This window comes from Rhipicephalus microplus, chromosome 6, assembly GCF_043290135.1.
Source record: "Rhipicephalus microplus isolate Deutch F79 chromosome 6, USDA_Rmic, whole genome shotgun sequence".
NCBI lineage: Eukaryota > Metazoa > Arthropoda > Arachnida > Ixodida > Ixodidae > Rhipicephalus > Rhipicephalus microplus.
In genome coordinates, this window is record NC_134705.1 from 184,686,286 (window position 1) to 184,712,953 (window position 26,668).

Sequence of the window (26,668 nt, forward strand, 5' to 3'; positions counted from 1 at the left end):
TTAGCAACTGTCACTTCTTCTCTTTATTCAGAAGTAAGCACGACATGTACACAAATTATTACAAACACTGTAGCGAGAAGTACAAAAAGCATTAAAACGCTAAACACACTTTGTTCGGCGGAGTATGGCTAAAAATGTTTCAGTGCTACAAGTGCATTCAATATAGGTAGCCCCTCTGGCTGCTCTTCGCCTGCATTATACACATCTCTTATATAGGTTATGTTTTCAATGAAGTATTCTCTGGCAGAGTGTGCATTAAAGTCAAGATGCCGAAGTGTCATGCATGATTTCTACGTAGCGTAAATACTTAACTACATAAAAATATCATATCGCAAGGCAGTGTCACTATGAACAGGTAGAAAACAGATTCCATGAGGTTTCAAAGGCAGCTCTTTTTTTTTAATGGGCGTTGCAGAATCTCACAATGGAATGTGTAGCGTCCAAACAATCTAAAAAAATATCATGAATGCTCTATGGTTTGCGACACAAAAGACAATTAACAGACCATGGTACAAAGAGACGTCTTTCGTACAGCCATGGTTTTTACCGGAAGCATGCGGTGTGTCGTTGAAAGAAAAATGTCTTTGCTGATGGTCGTACCCCAATTCTTTTAACCCTTTTTATGACGTTTTTTTCCAGGGCCTCTTTCGTACATCGTGCGGTACAACGGCACCGGTAGCATTGCGTCGATAAGGTCCTCAGATGGTCGTCGTTTTTTCACCGCACTTAGATTCTGTAAAGAAAAAAAAACATGCTTTAGGTATATAGAATCCAGACACGACTTCACACAGATAACCATGGTTGATGGTGCGCCCAGCACAACAGCAAGATACAACAAATTCGGGTAGGTAACAGCACAATCTAACTTGCATAGTACGTAAGAAAGGAAGCCTCTGATCACGCAAAAAAATTTCAGCATATCCGCGAAGTGAATGATGATGAGTGGGGCCAAGCGTCCGTCAGCCCGTCCGTGCTTCCATCCATCCGTTCAATCTTGCTTCCGTCTGTCCGCGCGACCATCCCTGCGTCCATACATGCGTCCGTCCGTCTGTCCGTGTGTGCGTTCATCCGTCCGTACGTACGTGCGTCCGTCCACCTTCTAATCTGTCTGTCCATCAGTACATCCGTGCGTCCATCTAGTGAACACTCCAAGTACCACCATCTCCCATCTCGCATCCCATGGGGCACATACCCACGCTAGAGTGGGTATTTGCGACAGGTGGCTTTGAACGACAACGGAGGGTGGGCAGACCCACGCCTTAAGGGGCTTTTCCCGCAAAAAATAAACCCCTTGAAACTATTTGCCTGAAAAATAAGTGGGCCGATCCCAGCCCACCCGCTTTCACTAAGCGGAAAAGATTTCTACGGCTCAAGCATTCCCACTTGGAGGCACCCCCCCAAAAAGTGGCAAAAATTCTGTGTACCTTTCATACGCTTGAACGGTTCATGCACCGCACCTAAGTGCACCCAAGTTTTGGCCGCTCTAAAAATATAGCAAACCGTTGACCTTGCGAATATTGAGAGGTTTTTGCCTCCTCTCTTGTTTACTTTCTCTCAAATTTTCCACCTCTCTTTTCCAATATTCATTGGGATCATTATAGCCCTGCAATGGTACACCAAGGTACTTCGTTGGCACGGAGCTCCACTTCATCTTTTAGAAAACGTCACGCTTTTCGTCCCAGGTTACATGCCAAAAACCTGCACTCTCATCCCAATTTAATGCACCACCTGACCACATGCTAAACTCATCTGCTACTCTAACTGCTTCCCTGATGTTCTCTCCGTCCTTGCGAAAAACAGCGATATCATCTGCGTACCGCAATACTTTGACCTAAGCCATTATCAACCGAAAACCACGTATTCTGTCATTACCAACTACGTTCAAAGAAAATGGCTCTAAATACATGGCGAATGACAATTGGGATAATGGACATCCCTGACGAGCATTCCTAGCAAATGGCAAGTTTTCTGTGACTTATTGTTGATAACAAGGCTAGCGAAGTTGTTCCTGTACGACATTTTTACGCTTTTTTTGGCAGGTTTCTGCCAATAGTTGACGAAGAGGGAATGTCTTATTTTGATTATACTATAAGCCTTCACTGTTCATGGCGGGCTCGTACGGCGGGATTTCATTGCGATCAAGATGCAAGGCCTGCACGAATGTATTTCTCTATATGTATGGTCAAGTTTGTCGAACTGCAGAAAACTCGGGACACTGTACCTGAGTGGTTGTCGAAGGTAGGACGCTAGGCAGCACTTGGGGAATTTTAGTTTGTGTCCCACTCATAGGAGTGTCACTGCTTGTTTCTATTATGCCTGTGGTTTTATGTACGCGCCTATAAACAGACAATAAATTAAAAAGCTACAGAGCCTGAGAGGTCAAGTGTTCGGTTCATGACCGATAGGTTGGTGGTTTGAATCACGCTGTGGGCCCCTCTACAAACTAGAATTCGATAAAGCTGTCAAAACAAACTTTTTGAAGCTCTGTTGCGCTCCAGCTAGTGGCAACTTGGTGCAGTGGGAACCTCGAGACCTCACCGTGCCATGCCGCCAAGTTGCCACCAGGTATAACGCAACAAAACTCGAGAAAAATAAAATAAACTCAATGCTCGCCTTGTGTATGATGATCTCTTGCGTGCTTTCGGCTTAAGTGCCCGCAGCAAATTTTGAACCACTTCCCGTGCTTCGCAACATAACAATTGGTGTCTGAGGCGTTCATTTCTTTGTGGTGTTCGCAGAACAATGCGCAACGAATGCTCAACATTCTGTGTGAAGACATGTTTCACTTTCGTGTTATACCAATTTCTAGACATAGCGAACAGGCGCGTTTTTTTATCTTGTTTCATTTGTGTTAGACGAGGGGTTGAACAAACCTTTCTACAGGCGTTGTCTGGTTTGGCCAAGAAATAGGCCACAGATTTATGCGAAGGCACTCCCGGAGAGAAGCTTTCTCCTAAATATGTTTTCTCTGTACGACAAAATACCGGGGATTACAGTGTAATGAGACACCAGACTAATTGGAACATTTGCATGCCTGGTTTAGAGCTGAAACACGGATACTTGACACGACGAGCTCTTCACAGAACGAGCGCTGCAAGAGTGCCGGACGAGCGCTAATTCTGTGCTCTCTATTTCCAGTCTTCGTCCGTTAGCGCTCTATCAAATGTGGAGACACGGAGTTGCATTTTTTTTTCACTGCAGCAGGAACTCTTCTGCGCTTGTTAAGAATTTTATTTCCCTGCGACATTAAGGCGCTAAGTAGAAAAACAGTTGCAAAGAAGGGCTCACAAATTATAAGCAGCGTACACCAACTAATAATTGTTTCTGTGGAATTATGCAACTTGGTTTAGGTGTTCTCTAAACTATAGCTGTTTACATGCTGCAGTTAGGTAATATTGTAAAAAAACTGACATGCAGTCCTCAGCAAAGTAAATTACCTCCAGTAGAAATCCAATGCTTATACTCACAGTGTTATCAGTGATTCGCTATTACGCACCCCAGGTAAATTTTGCAACGTCTTCGAATTCGCTGTCTGTTAAGCAATCAATTTATCGTACAGTGGCCACAATCTCTATGCGTGGACTACATTTCCAACATGGTGGAAGTTGATGTAGTTTACTCACGTAGGCTGCGATAGTACGAAATTATTCACCCGAGACGCTTGCACGGCAAGCTTGATTTAGCTGTCACCCCGTAGTTCCGTGCTGCTCTCGGCTGAACATTTTTTTCTTTCATCTTGGCTAGTAACTGTAACCATCTCTGCAAATTAGATGCCTAGAATTGTTCCCGAGACAATTACAATCCTTCATAATATTCTGCAAATACTTAATGAATTCCACTGACCAGGGGAGAAGAGGGTCTACTAACTGGAAGATTCCAGATTTCAGCATTTTTTTTTCGCTTGGATTTTGGCTAGACTCACCCACGATTGCGAAGTTTGCAGTTTACGTGATTTCGTTTCAATGCATTCAGGTGTCTGGTAGTCCTTGTGACCGTGTACATCAAGCCGCAGTCGTCAGGCGGTCGCCCACGGCTAACAAGCGCACCCTGGTGGGCTGCTAGGACGTGGCACCCAACCCACGCTGCACTGGGCGATACAGGGCGTACGAAATCTTGAGTGAACTTCTAGGTGTTGCCACTATAGTCGCCGCAATGCCATTAATTTGTGTGAGTTGTTTCCTGTAGACTGTTGGCCCTACGTTTCACAAGGCACAGCAATACATGTCTTTTAGGGAGGGCTTGTGTGGTGAGTGTCATTGCACATTTATTTTAAAATTTATTTGCGAAAAGAGAGCAAAGTGAGTCAGAGAATGAACGAGCGCTAACGACATCTGAGTCAAAATTAAGGTGAAATCGGCATGAACGGGATACGTAAGGTGTGCACACGATAATCACCGCTGATAAAGGGAACATGCTGTATGCGAAAAGAAGACGAAGACGAACAAGTGAGACTGACGTCATGTAGCTGCTGCTGATGATGAGAAGAACGATGACAACGAATCTTATTTTTATTTGCAGTACATCAAGAATGACGGGAGTAAAAGCTGCCCTGAGGCAGCTTCATTGGCTCCCACAACCTGCGAAAAAACTGCAAGAGCAGTAACATAAGAATGGGAAAGTAAAATACTAAAACATGACTTTGTGAATAAGTGATAAGTAAAGCACTGGTAATGTAATCGGAATTACCACATTGCATGATTTTTATTTTTCTACTTTTAAAGTTCACTGAAACGTGCCCTTGCGAGTCAGTCCTAACCCCAGTCCCCCGACATGGCATATTTCGAAGGCTCCGTCTATTTCTTGCGATGAAGAAAGATTATTTAGTGATAACTTACGCTGTGTAATGCCATAAATACAGCGTAATTTTAATAACTACACGAAGAACATGACTCGACATGGTATTGAAAAAGATTTCTGGCATATTAGCATGAATTGCAATGAATTCTCAATGGGCGATACGTGAAGCTAGGAAACGAGATGCACAACATATTTAGCAAAGCTTTAACACAACATACACTGAAAACTCAAAATGTTACTGAATGATCACCCCCATTGTGCCAGAAATATTGTCACAAGATATCCCCTTGTGGCGCTTCCTCAACTACAAAGACGAAACTAGACAAATAAGAAGAGACCACTGTGCTTGCACATAGGAGACACCTGCAATGAATTCTTCCTTGGGATAATAAAAAGAAAGAATGGCCGCATTTCACCTTGCAAAGGCAACGCAGGCTTCAGGTCGAAGCAAACACTCCATTCAACTAAACGCGGCTTACGGCAGGGTCACCCCAAGGACACAAGAAAGTGGCGCGGCGAGCAAGATCACTAAGCAGCAGCAATCGGCCAGCTCGAGTGGCAGAATCCATCCTTCCTGGCAGCCAAGGCACCTCTGCACTGCATAAAGGAAAGGATGCCTCCATTGAAGAGCGCAGGTGGGCCACGCGCACCGCCACTGTGCAGCACATGGCGCTGTTTTCGCATAGCCAGTCTGCATACTCCTAACACATCACCGCCCTCTGCCCCCCCCCCCCCCCTAAGTAAAGCGGGGAGGGGACCCGAGGTTGACTCATACTGTCCCGTATATGCAGTTTGCACCAAAGGTAACATCAGGGTACTTAAAGTGGCCATAAACATAAGAGGAACTAAACGGAAGGAGGGAGCATCACGACACGAGTGAAGCCCACCTTGTCGGCCCAACACGTGATCAAAACGTCAGAGCTTGCGGTAGGTTTTATTACTCTCATTACGGTTCCATCTTTAAACCACCTGTGTGAACCGGCCGGTCTGCGCCGAACCATCGCGTTACGATTAAAATCTCTCGGGTGCTGTACTCTGAAGTATCACCAAGTATGGCTTCTGCCGTGATTTTGCGCAAAAGGTCACTTGTTGGACCCACAATGCTGGCTTCAAAACGGCGCGGCTTCCAAAGGCTGCCAGCATGATGTCATGCTGGCAGCCATAACGTACTGTTATGCTCTCCTTTCTTTTTTCCTCCATGGCCCTGAAACACTTTCAAGTAACCATGAAATTCAATCACTAAAAGAGCCTATTGCCTTACCAATTCAACGCCGCAAATATTCAAAGCCCTAACCGAGTGAGAAAGCGCCCGTATTTTGTCTTAAATCTCGTTATCAGAGGTTTGTTTTGATGTCTCGACGCATTGTAGCACGCGGCGATTTGGTCGCTTGCGACAAAGCAAAATCGCCATGCGTTGTGCGTCGCAGCTGTCAGCCACTTGAAAAGGCCACCAGAGTATGCCTGGCATGTTCTGGTGGGATCTGATGGATACACCAGAACATGCTGTGCCCTGGTGTACATACCAGCCGGGTCTGCTGTGTCCCGATAGAAATACCAAACCACTCTGGCGTGTCCTGGTGGGGTGCGTGCTGCTGATTCACATGTCCTGGTGTTATATAAAAATTTATTAGAACACGCTGATATATCCTGGTGTACATATTAGCCTGATGTGCTGGTTCCGGTGAGAATATCGACCAAGTCTGGTGTGTCTGGGTAGACGTCGTCTGGTGGCTGGCATGTTATGGTGTGTCCTGGTGAGCACACCCGTACACGCTGGTATGTCCTGGTGTACGTACCAACCTAGTGTGCTGTATTGGGTGGAAATACAGACCCACTCTGGTGTGTTCTGACGGCACGTGGTCTGGTGGCTGAAATGTCCGGGTGTGTCCTGGTGAATACACCAGAACACGCTGGTATGTCTAGGTGTACGTACCAATTGGTGTGCTGTGCACTGGTGGAAATGCCGACCAACTCTGGTGTGTCCTGGTGGGGTGTGTACTGGTGGCTGGCGTGTTCTGGAGTGATCTGGTGAATACACCAGAACATGCTGTGTCATGGTGTACATACCAGCCTGTTATGCTGTCTTCTAGTGGAAATACCCACCACTCTGGTGTGTCCTGCTGGGACATATTCTATATGGTGCTAATTTATACATGTTCCAAATCCGGACGGAGTTGTTAAGTTCGTTACGTTAAAATGTGGGTGATCTGCATTGCTCGCGAGGACGAGGGGAAGCGAACAGCCAATGTGGGAAATGAAGGCGATGAGAATAAAGTGCCTGCCCACGCAAAAAAACAGCATAATCACTGTTACAAGAGAGGCCCTAATGGTCTATTGGGTAACGTGTCATGAGGGCCAATGCCAGGCAAGGAGCATCCAGGCAGTGGAAAGGCGCCAAGACATTGAAGGAGGAGGAACCACTACCGCCGTGGAGACGCGTCCAGCGTCTGTGCGACGCGCTTGGTGTCTCCGACGGATGCACTCAGTGTCTCTGCAAGAGACGCCAACACGCTCGTACTAGATGATGATGATAGTAGAAAACATTTTATCACAGCAAATGAACCAGAGAGTTAACACAGAGTGAATGATAAGTGGGGCGAAGCTTGAAAGGGCTTCATTGGTAAACCATGAATCCACCATCCGTCCGTCTGTCTGCATGGCTGGCTAGCTGTCTGTCAGTCTGTCGGGCCGTCTGTCCGTCTGTCTGTTTGTCAGTCTGTCTGTCTGACTGCGCGCCAGTCTACGACAATGGACATGAACAGACAGACGGGGTGCTAGGACCACAGAGGAGAATAGAGCCTCAGCATAAGTGCATGAGGCCCACTGCGACGCCATGTTCTCAATGTTCCCGGTTACTGAAAAGGCGCGAAGCGCTTACATTTCAATCCAATCCATGTCATTTCGCAGCCAACTCAATCCATCTGTTTCGTTTCGGACAGCCTCTTTGACCGTTCCTTCACCTCCGTTAAAAAAACGGACGAAAACAGACACTTGACACCTTGGCTCACGTGACATAAACGCCACGGCATTCGGCACGGCTCAAGTGGGCCCATTGCGTGCCACTCGATGGAGCCGAACGCTTCCGTCAGAATGGCTCACGTGACATAGAACGTCACGGCATTCTCCACGGCTCAAACGGGCATATCACGTGAGACTATGAAACGGAACACCTCCATGCAAATTTGGCTCACGAGACAGAACATCACGGCATTTCCCATGGCTCAAATGGGCCATTCACGAGCGATTCGAGGGAACGGAACGCCTCCATCTGAAGTTGGAATGCGTATAAATTGACAGCATTAGTGCTGCCATTTTCTGGTGTGTTTTGGTCGATACACCAGTGCACACTAGTGTGCACTGGTGGGGTGTGATCGGGTGCTGGCGTGTTCTCGAGTTATCTTGTGGGTACATCAGAACACGCTGGTGTGTCCTGGGGTACATATCGGCCAGGTGTGCTGCGTCTTGATGAAAATATTGACTCACTCTATTGTGTCCTGATGAGGTGTCCTGGTGGCTGTCATGTAATGGTGTGATCTGATAAATACAACACAGTGCCTTGATGTGTCCTGGTGTAAATATTAATTTGGCGTGCTGTGTTCTGGTGAAAATAGTCACCTACGCTGGAATGTCCTAATGAGGTGTGTCCTGGTGGCTTGCATTTTTTGATGTTATCTAGTAAACACATCAGAACGCGATGGTGTGTCCTGGTGTAATTATAGCCTAGTGTGTTGTGTTCTGGTAAAATAATGACCCACTCTGGTGTGTCCTGGTGGGAAGTGTCCTGGTGGTTGCATGTCCTGATGTGATTTGGTGGATACCCCAAAACACGCTGGCGTTGGTGGATACCCCAAAACACGCTGGCGTATCTTGGTGTACATGCTAGCCTGGTGTGCTGTGTTGTGGTGGAAACTGACCCACTCTGGTGCGTCCTGATGGGATATGTTGTGGTGGGATGTGTTCTGGTATGAATATCCAGCAGGTGTGCTGAGTCCTGGTGGAAACCCTGACCCAGTCTGGAGGGGTCTGGTGGGAAGACCACACTGGTGTGGTGTGTTCTGGTGGGATTTGTTCTGGTTGAATGTGTTCTGGTCGAATGTGTTGTGGCGGACTGAAGAAATATATTTTGTGCTTGGAGCTTGGACTAAAAAGTTCTTCAACCAAATCCACTAAACTAACACTCTCCAACATTTTTCTCAAGAAAACTCACTTGGGCTCAAACTCGACAAAATATTACTCAGCTGGTCACTCTCAGACTCATGGTTCAGTCATTCTGAGTGAGTTGACTCATGAGTACTTTAACTTATAATTCGTTTTTCCAACCATGGGTTCAATGCTCTTTATTTTGCTTGGCATTTAGTGTTAACACTCACAACTACACTGGAACCAGGGAACATGTACAGAATTTTTTTTATTTTGAAGTTTTTGCATTTTGAAGCTTTTGTTGACCTGGAAAGTACGCTAGGCCATTGACAAACAAATAACAAAGTCACCTTCACTCATACAGCTTATTGAAGCTCCGGCGCATTATGGAAAGCATGTCATACTTCTTGCAGTACTATTTTAATGGTATTGTGGCATACCTGCAATGTTCCCCAAGCTTTGTGAAAATTTCCGCATCCGTAAGACAACCACCGCAATGGATCTCATCACATCGAGATAGCACAGCTCACTTTATTTGCGAACTCAGTATCTGTGTGCAATGAAAACTATTGTTAAAGCACCTGCATGTCCACTCACCCTTCAATGTTTACGGGCAACACGTACAACCTACAGTAATCTACTCAGTGCTTGTTACTATCCCCTTGCAACTTAGAAATACGTCACACTGTTTACGTATCCCTATAGTACCACCAGGTCGATATCAAAACAAGAAATATTTTAGGAAGTGGTATGAAAAATATATTCAACGCACTCCATACAACTATATATTTTCGGCACGAGCCCTTTTTTCAGAAGCAAGAATACAAAAACTGCCGAAATTCCTAGCACTCTTCAACACTGATACTTAAAATAATTGATCCCCTCTTTAGTTTTTTGACCTCATACCTTTCAATGTGAGTTATCAGTGGCATTTCAGTAAGCACATTTTTATTCAAAGACAACTCACACTGGATATTTTATCAATAACGTCCTGCGAAAGAGATTGTGGACTGAGGCCAAAGCGACTCGCTTTCGTAACTTATGCTTCTGATCAAGTATTTAGACGGAATATAAACTGTCATGCACTGAAGCATGTGGGTAGGCACAACCATGAGCATAAGCCGACATAACTTCTATACTAATGAAGTTGAGTAGATAGGACCATAGGTTGACAGAAAAGTGGAGCTCACGCATGCTCACTCAAGAGATAAATTTTGTGTTTATGGCTGACTCGAACTCATCCCCGAAACTTTTATGAGCCGGACTCTTAAACCAGAACTTTCCAAAATGTTACTCACCCAAATTGACTCTGACTCAGGCTTGCTGCTTGGTATGAGTAAGAGTAAGTCGACTCATGAGTAAGCTTAGTGACCGATGTATATCCCTCTCTGGTACGTCATATTCTTTTGTACAAACCACATCTTCATGTAGCACAACACAGCAAGCCTGGGCAGGTGATTTCCAGATCAATAAAGAACACAGGACAGTCGATGTTGCGTACGTTGCTGGGCAGCCGGTGGTGGTTAAACTAAAAATTGAAAAAAATGTCGTGAAAAGCTTTTGTGGCTTCTTTATGTTACACAAGACAGTAATAAATTTGCCATGTTGTCATCGAAAATCTTTCAAATTTCTATTCACAATTTATGGGTATGCATGGGATAGTTTTCATTCAAGCAACAATGACAGCTTGTCTCCGACATGCGGTTGTAGCCGTCGCGACGTGACAACGGGACGAAGCAAGCTTGTCGCTGCCGCTAGGAAATCGCGTACATGCAGTTAGGGCTTAAGAATCCCTCCAATACGGGCGGAGTTATAAAGACTTGTGCCACGCTACAATCGCATTCTCTCGTCTCTCGCGCAGATGAATGCGCTGGAAGCTAAGCAGTGTGTGGGGGAGATGTATTCGGGAAAAAAAAATCCATCAAGCGCGCCTCGTGACCTTGAACACCTTTTCTTTTCTCCAATACGCGGCTTTTTCAGTGTGATCACGCGCTCACGCGTGGACAAGTCGTGGCCTCCCGCGGCGATCCCTGTAACGACCGAGGGCGCCATGTTCAAATCAGCCAAGGGCTGAGAGAAGGCCTTCTACGAGTGTTTCTTTAGCTTCCTCCGTCATTTGTCGAGAGAAAGGAAAGCAATTTTTAGTAGACTCTGATAACTTATTGTGAATAGCAGGTGGTGTGCTGCGCCATGTTTGGCTTACGTGTACACAGGAACGTGCTTGGACCACTTAGTGTCCGCAGTATGTATTAAATAAATAAAATAAATAAACCTCTACTTTCAATTGGCATTATTTTCTGCCCATGCACAAAAAGTGTTGCAGGGCCCCTTCAAGAAGAAAAAAAAACAGAACACGAAAACACTCGTCCTTTCAGTTGCCTCTTAGTTTACCGGGGTACAAGTCGTACCGCTTCCTTGGCATTGTCTGGGACTGAATAGCCAAGCTCCGGTAAGGCATGTAGGCATCTCGAACACCTGCATCTTGGCCTTAAAGAGCTTCCAAATCTGAGACATGAACAGGGTCATGTGTTTGATTAGTCAAATATTTAATTAACCTGTATGTAATTCAGAATTCCTGGTTAGATCTATGTGGTCCATCTCACCTGTTATGTAAGTTACAAAAATTTTTGATGAACCACTGAAGGTGTGTGTCCTTTTCCACACCAAGTCCCCAACCTTAAAGTTAATGTTCTGCCTGTTCTATGCGAAATACTTCGAGATGCTGTCCAGCTTTTTGTACAGCGCTGGTCAGCCTCTGCCTCAGGTCACCTTCAAACTTCCAATAAGGTCTCGGAGAAGTAGTTATACATGTCAGAGCACTGTACTGTGGAGAATTCATTTCTTTGCCTAGGGTAAGTAGCACTTGAGGGGAACCTGTTGAGCCATTCACTGTCATTCCAGTCACAAATACCATCTCTGCCAGTTTCAGGCCCCAGTCCTTGTGACGCTCGGTATACACGACAAGCACTGGTTTAAGATTTTGGTTTAGCCTTCCCGTAACGTTGGCTTGCAGGTGGTATACAGACGTGTGCTGGTGACGAATTCCAAGGGCGTCATAAAAATTGGTGTACACGTTACTAGTAAACTACGTGGCGTTGTCCATGATCAGCTGGGCAGGGATTTAGAAGTTCGGTGAAGGTTTTGAGAAGACAGTTCCACACTTTCGGTGAAGTCTGCTTGCGCAAACGAAACAAATCGACCGATTTCGTAAAATGGTCCGTCACAATCACGTACTTGTTTCACCACGGGCTCATGTGAAACGAACCGATTACGTCACATGCTGCTACTTGCCAAGGCATAGTACTATTAAATGACTGAATCGTTCCTAGCAGTAAACCACCAGGTGTTTTTGACTTTTGACAAACTTAACACGAACGCGCGTTGCTTAGTAGACCCTGTTTAAAGCCTGGCCAAGTTACCATATGATACAGCTGCTCGTAAATTTTCTGCCTTGAAAATTGACCAGCTAAAGAACTGCCATGGTAGTACGTTGTGAAATATATGCAAAGTTTGTGAGTAATGACAACTATAAATGGTGATTCTGCATTACCATCGACAACCTGGAAGAAACACCGGAACAAGAGGCCTCCTTCTCTGAGAAGGCAGCAGGCCGTCTTCTTATCACTTCCTGTGTCTGTTCGATCACTAACCACAAGCACTAACCACAATGCGAATGCGTCTTCTGAGGTGGTGTGTTCACCACACACACTGTTTCCGGCTCGACCAGGGGTTCAATAAACAACGGCTCTGGTGGAAGTTCATCAGCAACTATGTTAGTGCTACTCTCCCTATACTCCGTGGTATAATCGCAACGGTGCAAAGTAAGCGCCCATCATTCCAATATTATGGGGCGATTGGGTAACCGTTTCAGCTCATATAGGAATGGATGGTCAGTCTGAATAAGAAACCGAGTTCCATTACATGTTTGACTGCTTCGATGCAAAAATGATGGCCAGACAATCCCCTTCTCCATTGCCGAGTAGCGTTCCGCACAGGTAAAAGTGTGGCTTGCGAAAGCAACGGGTCTGAGAGCACCAGCGCACATCCGTAAAGGTAGTGGGGCAAGGCCATATTTCCTGCATGGGGGTGTAACAAGAAGGTTTGGTTATATCTGGAAGCTGAAGGGAGACATCGCTGGTAATCGCTCTCAGAAGCGTGTTGAAAGCTGCTTGTTGCTCACTCCTCTGGAGCTACTGAGCACCTTTATTCGGCAGATCTGTTAGTGGTTAGTGGTCGAGAGATGTCAGTGAACTGTGCAATGAAATCGCAATAGAAGCGATCATTACCAGAAACCTCTGCGAAATGTTCGTGTTTCGGGGTGCAGGAGATTCTAATCGCCTTGCCCAGAGAGTATCTGGGTTTGGTTTTAGTACGCCATTGTCGAAAAACAAAAAAGAAGGTTATTCTTGCGAGTGCCAAGTGGCATGTTTTGGTTGAAATGTCATACCAGCTGCTAAAATACGCTGTAAAACCGTATGCAAGTGTTTCAGATGTTCAAACGTTCGCGAAAATACCATCACATCATCCAGATACTAAAAAGCAGAATGAACTTTGCATCACCCAAGGCTATATCTATCATGCGCAGAGAAGAACAAGGACTATTGGATAGGCCAAAAGGGTATGCGCTCAAACAAACCTCTCTGTGGCTTATCTATGTCGTTTTCAGGACATAGCAAGAGTGAAACTCCATTCGCAGGCACCCACGAGCGCAATCTAAAGCGGTGAAAAATGTTGCGTTTCCCAGCGCATAGCTTATGCGCGATATTGCTGGCAAAGGATCTGAATCTCACCAGGACTGCGTTGAGATTCCGGTAATCCACACAAAGACGCACTGTACCAATATTACTTTTGACCGATACACGGACTGTGTCGCATGGCTCCAGTGGAGGGTCGCATAGCTGTGGTGTCAATTATCTCACCCAGAGCTTTATTGTGAAGGGCTTGCTTGGGCTGGCTTCCAGGCAACCAAGCCACCTCTGCCCGGGGCAGTGCGCAGGCTGCCCCTTCCGAGAAGCCCAAGTGGGCTACGCGCACCGCCCCTGCGCATCATGTGGCGCTATCTCTGGATAGCTACTGTATGTGCTTCTCACGATTGAAAGTTGTGTAGTCATTATAGCTCTCTCAAGTGAGCACAGTCGAGAACGATATGACCGTTATCGCGCGAGTGTCGACCTACCCAACTTAGAAGCTTTACGGCACGTTTCATCACAGTGAATCTCAAGATTCCGCCTTCTTTCCCCTCGTTTGATCTTCCATGCTACAACAATCATCCCTAAGACGAAGTCTATGCCCTTTTTCTTTAAGTTGAGCCTTCCATTCGTTGTGATCAAGTGTCTTATTCATGGGCACTTTTATCTCCCTAGGCAATTACGAAATTGCGGGGAAAGATGCCTTACAGCTGGAGCTTGGCTCTGCTTTCTTTAAACGGCTTTCTTACACACGAGTGATAGCAGCTTGAGAAACAACTTCCTTCTCATCATCACTTTTTTCTTTACAGCTGTTTGTATACTATACTGTACATGGTTACGCTTTCTCTCTGTCTTGTTTTATCTATTTTATGTGTGTTGAATTTTTCGATGAGCACTCATGCTTAACGCCTACCAATTTATTTTCCAGGCTTCCGAGGACACAGCTTCTCATTTGACGCAAAAAAACAACTACTGAAAAGTTTCGTGTCAGTGCAACTCCAAAGCATGTGCGTACATTCGGGGACACTGTTCTATCAGAGGCATAACCTAGCACCTGGCTTCACTGTGTCGGGACCCGGTTGGCAATGGTCTTATGTTGATCATTCGTCCTTCGACTTACTTGCAGTTATGTACTAAAAGCACTGTGTTTCACGATTACCACACCTATGCCGTGTCTGTGACGTTCGGATCTAAATATTGGTGTAAATGGATTCAAACATGACTTCAACATGGGGATGGTGCCTCTGTCGTACCTCTTCTAGCTAAGGAGAGTTTCAGAGGGACACTGTTTTTCAATATCCCGCCATAGCATTAACGAAATCACGGAACTTTCTCACCTACACATCTGGAAAGAGGTTGGACGTCAGACACAATTATGCAATCGATCTGATATATTTTTAGAACAGGAATACCTTTTCAAAGGTAGCATGACCCTCTACAGCCAATTCCCAAGCCGCGGTCACCGACTGGGAGAGTGCTATGCATGGTCGTCCTATATAGTCTATGCTGTTGCGACTACAGTGGGAGCCAGAGTGATTGGGATGCATGGGCATCTCTCCATTTATCTTGTCGCTTACTCGATCTGCATACCTTGCCTTCATCCTCTATTCTTGTTTGAAGAAGCGCTCGTATGACAGTGGAGCTCAAGCAGGTTGCAGATATTACGGAGCAGGTGAACCCTCGGCGATCTTTTCTGTCGACAGGTAGTCTGTTTAGTACCACAAGGTGGATAGTGCCGGACAGCAGTGGAGCATCCTGGCGTTCCTAAGTCATGCTTGAGTTCTGGCACAGGACCGTGAAGCCCTCACCGTGCGTGGTTACTTCAGGTCGTCCTGCAATGAATGGTTACTCCCCATCCTCGTTGGCGCGGAAGTTTGGCGTTCGGTAGCAAATCAGCGTAGCAAATAAAGTATACTTCTTAAAGCAGTATGTACACAAACAAAAAACTGGAGGCTACTCTAATTATTCAGTTAGGTGTTTCGTAAGTCGCACTCGCACATCAGCGTTCGTGTTTTCTGGTGTACTCGGTAGAGTCAACTGCGTGTTCGGTCGCACTGCAGAAGCGGAGCTCGGAGGCAGCGTAGAAAGAATCTCGTGAGTGAGATCTGCTCCGCCAGGTGCCGCATCACCTGCTGACATAAAATATATCATGTGCGCTTTAAAACCCTTCGTTCGATTATATTTGCAGACGTTATATACTATTAACAGGAATCTTTTCTAAGTAAGCTTATGCTCCGATATCTTTTGTATCCCATAGATCTTTTACCTTGAACCAGAACCATTGATTTCGAAGCTGTTTTAGTCTCCAAACCAGGTTGTCTAAACATAAGAAAAACTGAAAGTCTTTGGAAGAGAAGCAAGAGCATCAGTTGTTCATGCTACTAATAGCGAGAGTCGATTGATTTTTGGGGTTTAACGTCCCAAAACCACTATTCGATTATGAGAGACGCCTAATGACGAGAGTCGGCATAAAGGAAAAGGTGTTTACCGAAGTGAAAAAAAAGTCTGCATGGCCTCGAAAAGGGTGCTTAGCCTGCTACTCTTCACAGGGTGAGCCATGAAAGGGTAAACAAATCACTCCTTAAATCAGATAATCTGCGTTAGCATAAAAAAAGTGATCCTCTCAGTTTGACGAAGACCAGTCTATATTTAAGGAGAAGTGTTTTCTTTGTTAGGAAGAATAATATTTATAACTGGATGAGGGGACATCAATGCATTCTAATTAATATTCTCTCAGTTTATACGACACTCCTATGGTACGATATTGTGTTCTTCAGCAGACGATGAAGGTTCCTTTTCTGTGTATAGTAACGTAACATGATGGTGTCATACTGTTGTTACAATAATGACTACATTATTGTAGGCATGATGTGAAAGCTAGACGTGTTCCGTTTGTCATCGAGATTGTTGAAACGAGAGTGCGTTTCCTTGCAATCTATTTTGGCCAGGAAGGCGCTTTGACCACGTGTCGAGCTGCCTGCCTGCCCGACCGAGCTGCATGCGCAGCATATGAAGTAGTCCGAATGATGACCTCTTTCTTTCATTGGTTGCGGGCAGCCAAGAGCACATCCACGAGAACGGGAGTCTGTTTCCAGTGGCTAGCGAGCAGGCTTGCAGTCAAGTGCACGCGAACTTGCAAATCAACAAAAACGACGACTTTCGTCTCGCTTGTGGGAAGCTGAGGTGCTTCCGTGCTTCACATGCGTATGGCGTGAGGAACTTGAGACGCGCGTCACGGAGAGATGATGCCTTGGGCATCGTATTTATGAGACAGAGGGCTTAATGTTGATACGTACGGTGCACCCAAAGGCACTCACGGAATCTTCTCTTTGTGCATGGTTACGGCGTTTACACACGTCTTTTAGGTGGAAGGATTTTGTTCATTTTTTCTTGTATGTGGGATTTTGTGTAGAGTGTACCAGCAACGCCCCAAAGAGAAACGTAGACATGCAGGGACCTTTCGAGGTGCTGCCCATGCAGGGACCTCTCGAGGGATGCCCCAGGTGCTGCCCATTGCGGGGCGGGAGGACATGAAAAACTATTTTGGCAGCAATGCAAGTATGTGACCTGCACGCGTGCCCGGTGATTATGAAGATGTCAAGATAGACATTTTCGTAAAAAAACGCTCGGTACATTCAGAGTATTCTCAAAGATAGGCTTCAGCAGTGCCATTTGCGCAGCAGTATGCGTAGTAGGCACCATTCTGTGGCTGAAGACTTGACACTGCGTCGCCCCTCCACCCTTTTCTTTTCGCAGCCTAGTCGTGCTGGTGTATTACAATCAAAACACAGCGACGACGAAAAGTAAAGAGACCGAAGCTCAGCCCCCGCCCCTTCCCCATGCGCACTGCCTGCTCTCCCCTGCCTTCGGTGTGCACAGCTATTCTCTGGAGCACACCTTTGGTAAGCGCCCGAAGGTAACAAGCTTGGCAGTACGAAGGAAGGCCGTGAAAGACCGCGCAGGTGCTGGACACAGTTGAGTGTAGGCCAACACAAACGGATTTGTATCGCAAACTTTGCCAACGGCTTCAATTCGATGGGGGCACGCTAGGTGCAGGCGTTGTCAACAAAACTTTCCTCACAGTAGCACGAAATAGTGAAGTCTGTGTCGCAATATTAGATGTAGATGTTGGTAGCAGTGTGACTACGTGACGTCCCATGTTATTTCTACGGAAAGAGGGCAGAGAATATATGCCGCTCAGTATTGATATCCGACTTGGTAAAAAACAATAAAATTATTTTTAAAGAACGAACACCACACCTTTAGTAATGCAGTGGATAATCGTGACGCACTTTCCGGCAGAGATCGTAGGTGTACCAGAAGCGAGCTTCAAAAGTCGCGCCAGGATTTTTGTCAATTTTTAGGTCTTTTGTCTCGCTCACTTTCTGAGCCCTGTAATGGTTTTGTAGGTGTTCAGGTATTGTCTTTTAGAGAGTATGTCGCGGAAGCAACCCATGCAATACTGCGCGTAACTACTGCACAGAATTCATTTCCTCGAACAACTATATAATACGTTATAGCGTGACTGAAGCCAACCAACCGTGTACAAGCAGCCACCGCTACAGAAGCCTCCGCTCTTCCCTCAGCGGAGGCATTCGTTACGCATGGACGCAATCAGCCGTGAATTGAGACGTCAGCCTCGCTTCGAAGCGGCGCTCGTGCTTTCAGGGAACGAAGAAGCGGCCCCTACGTCTGGCGCTGCGCATAACCCCGAATTTCGCTCGACTGAGCCGGCATCGGTGAACGCCGTTGTTAGGATATTAGTAAGGCTGTAACTGCCATCGTGACAGAGCTACCGTCATCTGTATCATTCACCCGCTGTCCTCTCCAACGTCTTCGAGAATGCTGAAGAACACTGCAGACAGATAAATATCATGTGTCGGTGTGGTCAAGAAGTTCGCCAACCTCAAATGCACTACAGGTGCTTGACGTCATGAAAATTATCAAAAGCGATTTGATATGGTACCTATGCAAATTCTTTTTTCTTGGGATTGTGAAGAGTGTGGGCGGAAATTACATTTGCAGAGAGAGAGAGAGAGAGACTATAAGAAAGGTAGCGAGGTTAACTAGACTGCGTCCGCTTTGCTACCCTACAGGCGGGGAGAGGGCAATAAGTGAGCAAAATAGAGAGAGAATGATATACACATTGCACACCACACCCACGCAGAACGGCTGAAATGTTCAAAATGTTTGTTGTCATGATGTTTGGTGCGGGAATCTCAAGATGGTTTGATGATATGTGGGGTTTAACGTCCCCGAACCACCAAATGATTATGAGAGACGCCATAGTCGAGGGTTCCGAAAATTTCGACCGCCTGGGGTTCTCTAACGTGCACCTAAATCTGAGCACACGGGCCTACAGCATTTCCGCCTCCATCGGAAATGCAGCCGCCGCAGCTGGGATTCGATCCCGCAGCCTGCAGGTCGGCAGCCGAGTGCCTTAGCCACTAGATCACCATGGCGGGAAATCTCAAGGTGGTTTCTCTGCTTGTATTTTCTTGTCACACATTTTCTCGCATACCACGCATCGTGTCGCGCTAAGAGGGGTGTTCTACGAAGTAGCATTGAACTTTACTAATATGCAAAAATTGTATTGATATTTGGTGCCCTTTATAGTCTCTGTCACAAGAGTAACCGCTACGCCTGCACAATAATGTGACCAAGTTTTACTTGTAACGATTGCCTTACGTATCATCTTCTCAGCTACATGTACGCTCGAGGAGTATAGCACCCCGTTCTGGACAACATCCGGTGCAACTATTTCTTTGGCCTGAGAGCCTTGTTACTTAGGTTTTTTTTTACATTCATTTTCTTGATCCACGTTTTCCGTGTACCTGACCCTGGGTGTGTTGGCGGGTATCAGGTCTCATTTACAGCTACTCACTCATGGTTTGGATGGAGAGCCCAGTGGGCCGCCTGCGAAAACGAATCATCACCCACGCAGTACGGCTGAAACGTTCACACAATATTGGCACTTATATAACTTTTGCGTGTGCGTATGGTGTCGTCAGCTGCATCTACTTGCTCGTGTCGCTTATTTTTAATGTGTTTAGACCGCTTACCTTCCATTTTCGCGCGAGACCTGTGTGCTTGATGGCCGTGCGCTTAGATTTAAGTGCATGTCAAAGGACTCCAGGTGGTCGAAATTTCCGGACCCCTTCATTACGGCGTCTCTCACAATAGTAGAGCGGTTTGGGGCGTTAATCCTCAACAATTATCATTTCTTGTCATTTGTTGCCAGCATTATGCTCAGCTTTGTCTGAATCTGTTGTGTTTACTGTTTTAGTCGCATAGCGATGATATACTCTTTGAAACGCCTATTGCTCATAATTTCAGGCTTCATAACCTAATTTACACCTTAAATTTGTTTCCTGGTAAATTTCCTTATAATCTCCACGTCATCTTGGTGCTCATCGATCGGCGCTTGGCCTACGCCCGAGGAAATCCTACCGAGACTGCTATATGATTATGCGACATGCCATAATTGATAGAGTAAAGACGAATTGGGACTTTCTCGAGCTAATCATTGTAATACCGTGATATTCCAGCTGTGTCAACGTCCTTTTGATTACACTGACGATGAACATAGTCACCTATATGGAAAATGATGGCTTGCATGGTTGATATTTTTTCCTGCTGTTCTCTTTGCTATGCCAATTTTTCTGAAATAAAAACTCAATAGTAATTGGCAAACATTGCACGGTCTTCCTTTGTCCGCGTGTTTGCAGTGCTATGACCCCATCGAATCTATTGATCTAAGTTGCACACACACACAAAAAAAAACGCTCGTCTGGCCTCCAGACCACCTCCCTCCTCATTCGCACAGACTATCGCATCACAATTCCTCCTGCTGCATCATCGCCGGTATCGTCAAATACGCGTGCGAAAGAATGACGGTAAAAAAACACATTCTTGTAGGAACAGGCACCCTGCAAGACAAACATTTGCAATAGGCATTTCCACGAGATCCTTGTCTATACGCCGCCTAGAGCTCCGCATGCGCACGCACTATACTATACGGGCACGCGAGCGGAACGTACAAAGTTGTGCTTGTAAAGTTGCGTGCTCACCGTTTAATCGTCACATTTTACGACTTGAAAACGTAGTACATCTACGAGGGTAATAAAGCTGAGAAGATAGAGCATCAAATCTTTCTTAACTCTGCTTTCGCTTTCACTGAACCTTGTACACAACTCCACTCTTTGAGGCAACTTGCTTGTGCATGTGTCGGCTCAACCAGTACTCGCAGCTTGCTAACGACTCGTCTGACATGCGCACTCCTTGTGCGCACCTACCCGTGATCTGAGCAGCGAATAGCTTATAAGTTGTCTCTGGTCCCACGGGCTTTTACTATGTCTAATGTTGGCAAAGTGTGTAGACTGTTTTACGTGAGGCTCAAGGGCACTGCCACTTTCGGTTGCCATGCGAACGTTTGGTAACATTTAAATATCACGACGTGAATTAACATGGTCATAAAACCCGAAATGCACCAAAATAACAGCTATCATTCGTATGCGTATACCGCAGTGCCGTTAGTTCACATGTGAAGAACTTATAAGTGCAAATGTACAGCCCAATACGGAAGCACTGCAGGCCCTCTGCACAACAGTTAATAGGCCATTCAGGTGCATCCTCCTCTTAGCGTATCCTCCTCTTAGTGCATTCTTCTCTTAGTGCATCCTCCTCTTAGTGCATCCTCCTCTTAGTGCATCCTCCTCTTAGTGCATCCTCCTCTTAGCGACGTGCGAAGGACTACTGAAAATAGCGCTAAGAAACGGGGACACAAGAAGAGGACACACAGCACAGGCGCTAAACGTAAGGTATCAATTAGCGCCTGTGCTGTGTGTCCTCTTCTTGTGTCCCCGTTTCTTAGCGCTATTTTCAGTCGTCGCAATGCACCAACAAGCCCAAATTTCGACAGTGGTGCGAAGGACTGCCCATGTTCACCCGTTCACATACCCGTGAGAGAAACATTATGACGCAAAATGAACGTTAGTTAAAAACAAAGGAAAACAATATATGAATGCGACGAAAAGTGAGTTCCTAAAATATGTATGCTTGAAAGCATCCACGAAAGGTTTCTTTGCCACTGGAGGCTGTTGTATGACAGGACACGGGAGAATAGACCAAACTAAAGAAGTTATACCTTTCAATTTGATCTAGTTTTGATTGACGTCTGAGTGATTAATGCGTATCGTTTCTTGGCCTACATTCGAGTGCTATAGCGAAGCAATTCGCAAGAAAAGATGCTTTATCTATGCTCATAGTGGTTCCACAGATTCCCCCCTGTATTCTAGAACTCCCCTTCTTTCAACGCTCCACCTTCACTTGAGAAAACCAATGGGAGTTCCATCTCTAGGCAGAGCAAGTCACTGCATATCAGTGATGATATGCTGCTATTCTTGAGTAGCGCAGCGTCATTTTTAGCCGAGCAGTGGCGCAGTGTTCAACTCTGTCAAGTGAAGGGTGAAAGTCGAGTCGAGGAGCGTTTGTGAATACGGGGGTCAGTCTCTCGCACCTGCAGGTACGTTTGGTGCCACGTCGGGTCACGACGTAAAGTACCAACCTGTTTTAAGAAGATTGCATTCATTAGTTTATTTTTTTTTCTCTTTCCAATTTACACCTTTTCTCACCTTTATAACTTTGTTGCGTGAACATTGCACCCCCTGTTCTTACTATAAAACAGAGGCTTTCATAGCGGCTTTCGTGTCACAAAACCAGGGTAGCGCTGTTGGCCATCATAAACGGGCGTGCATCGCAGAAATTAAGTGAATCTCTCAAGAGTTAGCGCAATGAATAGCCTGAGCGTTACCATAGTCCCGCCATTTTTACGCGACACTCTGTGGTAATAGGAGGTGCTGGCTATAATACCACCTCACAGGTTCACAAATCGTAGGGAATGAAGAGCAGTGATGCGATATATGTGCTTCACTTGCAAGAACGAAAAAACACGATAGCCAGACGAAAGCAAAGGCACCAGCTTCGAAGCTTCATCAGTGTCTGCAAAGCTAAGTTGGTTAGTGTTTTTTCCCCTCACAAGTTCAAGCGTGAATGTTCCTTCGCAGCCTGATATTAAATGGTACTCGCCGACTTATTTTGCTTAACCATGGTTAAGTAACTGTCGGGTTCTAATCGCACTATTGTTGGTGCCATTTGTGATGTGATCATATCGGGACATCAGGATGACCTGGGCTCTAAACCTTTAGGCGTCGCTTGTAATCATCTGTCGAGGCACAAGATCACCTTAACCTCCACCTCTACCCGTTTTTAATTAAGGCTAAACAATACACCTCGCTTGAAACCAGCACCAGGCCACCATGGTAACGCGTTAGAGAAGGTCGGCTTTTGGCAAGGTATGCATCATTAACGAAAAGCCGATAGAGGAACACCAAGCGTGAAAGGTAGCACGTTTATCGCAGCTTCTGCACAAAGAGGTCGCGTTTTTCTTACGGCTGTGGGCACGCCTACCTGGCTAGCGTACGCGTGCGTTGCCTTCGCTTTCTGTCGGCGGAACAATTTGTTATACTGTTATCCACCGTTCACTCGATCACGACTGTGGCGCAGGCGGTCTATGAGACCACACTAGTTTTCTGCAATGCCTTGCAGTAAAGTCTATTACGAGGAATGCCAGGTCGGGAGCGCGACTACGCACTATAGCGAACCACGTTTTTCGCATTATGCCGACTATATACCACGACCGAGCACTAGACACGGAGATTACAAGTAAAGTAGATTTATATGCAAGTGTCACCTATTGACTGCAAAAAAAACGATAAAATTTCGTTCACTGAAAAGCAACGTGCAGTGTCTCATTCGCCTGAAACGACTAGACCCATGTTGCATTTCTTATCAGTGGGTTACATTGGCCCTGCCCAAATACTTGCCGCCCGAAACGTGGTTTTGTACTGCATCCAGTTCTCCTGGGAATGGGGAGCTTTTTTTTTTGGGTGCATGAGGTTGCTGTCTGTTTCTCGCTGTTTATCAGTTCCTCAATAATACTATCTTTTTTTTCCTTTGCTTCTCTTTATTTTTCTATCTATGTTTTTCTGTCTTGATATTGGCACGTTCTTATTCCCTTTATTTTTGTTTTTTTTTGCTTCCATTGCTTGCTTGCTTTTCTTTCTTGATGTTGGCACTTTTTTTCCCTTTTTTCTATATTTTACATCTTTTGAGTTCTATCTCTTTCTTTTCTCTCTCTCTCTCTCTCTCTCTCTCTCTCACTTTTGCAGATGGTCATTTTCGTTAGACACTCGCACCTTCTGTACGCTGTAGTGGGGCTTTCCTGATAGCAGTGGCGCATACTACCTAAAGAGTTTTTCAAAATGGAGCACAAAGTATACCGATAGCTCACACTGCTTCAATCAATCAATATCAGTGGCGCCAGAAATATAGCGTATTGCACGTATGCAGTGTTTTCCTTGTGCATTAAAGCTTGTGCTTTTCGCATACCCAGTGTTGTAAACGTTGTATAATCATTTTGTTATACTTTGGTAGCCGTTTAGCAACGTGTGCATTGTTTTATGATTGATCGCACGCTGTTTTCTTTTGTTTTTTGTTGTTTTTCTCTTTTTGTGGTTTGCTTATTTTATGTAAACCTGAAACTGATGTAATTTTGATGCATTTTCTTTTTATTTCCTAATTTCTTGATGTTTTGAAAATCGACACCAAATTGTTTTTTCATGTTTTGTGCTCTGCGGATTTTTGTAATGCCGAGTGAAAAGGGGTAGGAGCCTCGTCAAGCTGCTAACATTGCAGCTTTTTGCTCTTATCCTTGCGTTTTCTTTTTCGCAACTCTGAAGAAAATGCTCAATAAAACTGAAACTGAAAAAAAAATATACAGAAAGAGGTCCCAAGGTTAGGAACCGTAGGCGGGACCTCCTTTGTTAACAGGATGTGAAAACTAAATTACAAAAAAGAATTAGCAAGAGTGTTTTTGAAGTGTCCCAAGCAACATGAACATTATTGAATATTCAGGTTACCACGTTGAGAATTCTGTGCAAGCAAAGCGACTTTTCAAAAATAACACAAAGCGGCAGTTATATATTCAATAAACACTATATTAAAATTTCCTTTTGAAAACATGAATGTGCATTATGTCTTTTACATTATGACAGCGATTTCCCTAGCGGCATAGATGAAAGACAATGCTCATGTTTTCATAATGTAAAGAGAATGAACAGCATGTGTCGATTCACGATGGTAATGTTTAATATATTACTGTTTCAGTACGCAGCACAACTTAGCGACAACCACAACACCTCAGCTGATAATCGCTTGATACATGTGTTGAAGCAACGTGCATTTTAGATTTCCCCGAAAAAAGCAAAACTTGTTAAAAGTAAGCAGTGGGCTATCGTTTGCTTACCAGAAGCTCTGTGAGGTCTTCATCAACACGGAACCAAGCGGTCGGTGACTTGGACGAGCTCGCTTAGCTGAGTCACAGCATTCTTTGAACGCCGTCAAATTATGCTCGGGGTCCAGATGGAAACCAGGCGAATGCGCAGAGGCGCACGTCCTTTCTGAAATGGCGAGCATCATACAATCGGCGTTAGACTAGTCACCTTCTCGTTCAGGTCACTATAGTGGGCACACGTACCCCAGGGCATCGTTCGTTTGCCCTTTATTCGCGTCGTGGTCGAGGATATCAATAACGCAATGAGAGGAGGATTTGCGCCGAGTAAAAGCGCTTTATTCAGACGCAAGGTGAAGCGTTGGCAAATTGGATGCGTGTCAATGAATCGAAGGGTCACACAGGGTACGTTACGAGCAGCAACGAGTCTAAACAGGGAGTTCGCCCAACGCAAATCTCCATGCTCGTAATAGTCCTTTTCCGTTCCTCGCGTTCCTCGTGAGTAAATCCATTCAACATCGTTTAACGTGACTCAAAGGTGGGTGGCCACCGGAAGAAACGCTCGAGCGGATGTAAATGGGAATCGCTGAGCCGGCGTTCACTATAAGGATGTCGTCAATACTTCTCCGGTTGTTTTAACAGGCTCCATTTTTTTTACAAAGGATATACGGAATAAAATTTGCAAACAGTCACACAAGGTTATAAATTGTTTTTTTACTTTTATATCTATTATAGTAGGGGCTAAAACACTCGGCCCACGGATTTTCCACTAGCGACCCGGCGTGCACACTGCTGTTACAGCCGAATATTATTGGTTATTAATTTCGTGTGCGTGCGTGCGTGTGTGTGTTCTTTAGGTCCTTGCAGCACCTCAGTGACACCGGTGGACACGGCGAAGTGCACTTAATCACGGTGCCTACGCGTGTTGTCCCACAAAGCACATTCATTCAGACCTCTCTGTCTCTCTTTCTCCTAGTTCCTTCCCCTCTTTCATTTCTCACTTTTCGACTCCTTTTTTTTGTTGTTGTTGACTTCGTTCCTTCATTTGTCTCTCCTTCTTTCCGCCTTCCATTTGGGCCAACTGAGTGGCAAGGAGAGCAGCGACTTCAACGTTGACCGAAGGAAAAAACAGAAATTAATATACAAACAATCAGTGACGCTTCTTTTAAAGGGGCGGTGCCATCAAACTTCGAGGCTCTAAGAAGCCTGTTGCTGATTTTCTCTGTATGCAAGGACACTTCACACGAATAGGCGGACAGAGCAAACGTTTACAATACATGTTAAGTCGCTCAGAAAACGTACGTAAATGCTCATTCAGCCAATCGAAGCCCATCACTAGCGCGTCGAACACTGGCGTAGCACTACAAAGAGAGCAGCGATAGTTCTAGTGATGACACAACACATCTGGAGTGATCATAGACGTGCGGGAGGGTTCCCCTCCATCTCACACACTTTGCTTCATTCGCTAAATTTTGTGCGTTCAATATAAAAGCGGCTAGTTCTCCTGTTACCTGGATCGTGTTAAAGATGGTGGTACAGGACGGGGTGCATAATTATAGAGTAGCGTCACAGCCCGGTATTGTTGCTCTTACAAGCAAAGGCCCACATGTGCGAAGGATGAGGGTACTGCAGCTCTCACTCTGCCGGGCACCGTATAAGGCGTAGCTGGGTGCACGACTCCTCTGTCGAGCAT

The 26,668-nt window shown here is 45.5% G+C and overlaps 1 protein-coding gene across 1 annotated transcript in view; it reads right to left on the bottom strand.

Moving 5' to 3' along the window:
* The window catches only part of LOC142766108 (uncharacterized), a 46,940-nt gene continuing 20,272 nt past the window's right edge, over positions 1-26,668 (bottom strand). The window contains exons 2-4 of the mRNA XM_075867951.1: positions 24,991-25,144; positions 5,214-5,394; positions 1-733 (exon numbers count right to left, since the gene is read on the bottom strand). Of these exons, the coding sequence (XP_075724066.1) occupies positions 5,262-5,394; positions 24,991-25,144 (287 nt within the window). The 3' untranslated portion in view covers positions 1-733; positions 5,214-5,261. The remainder of the gene's footprint in view (positions 734-5,213; positions 5,395-24,990; positions 25,145-26,668) is intronic.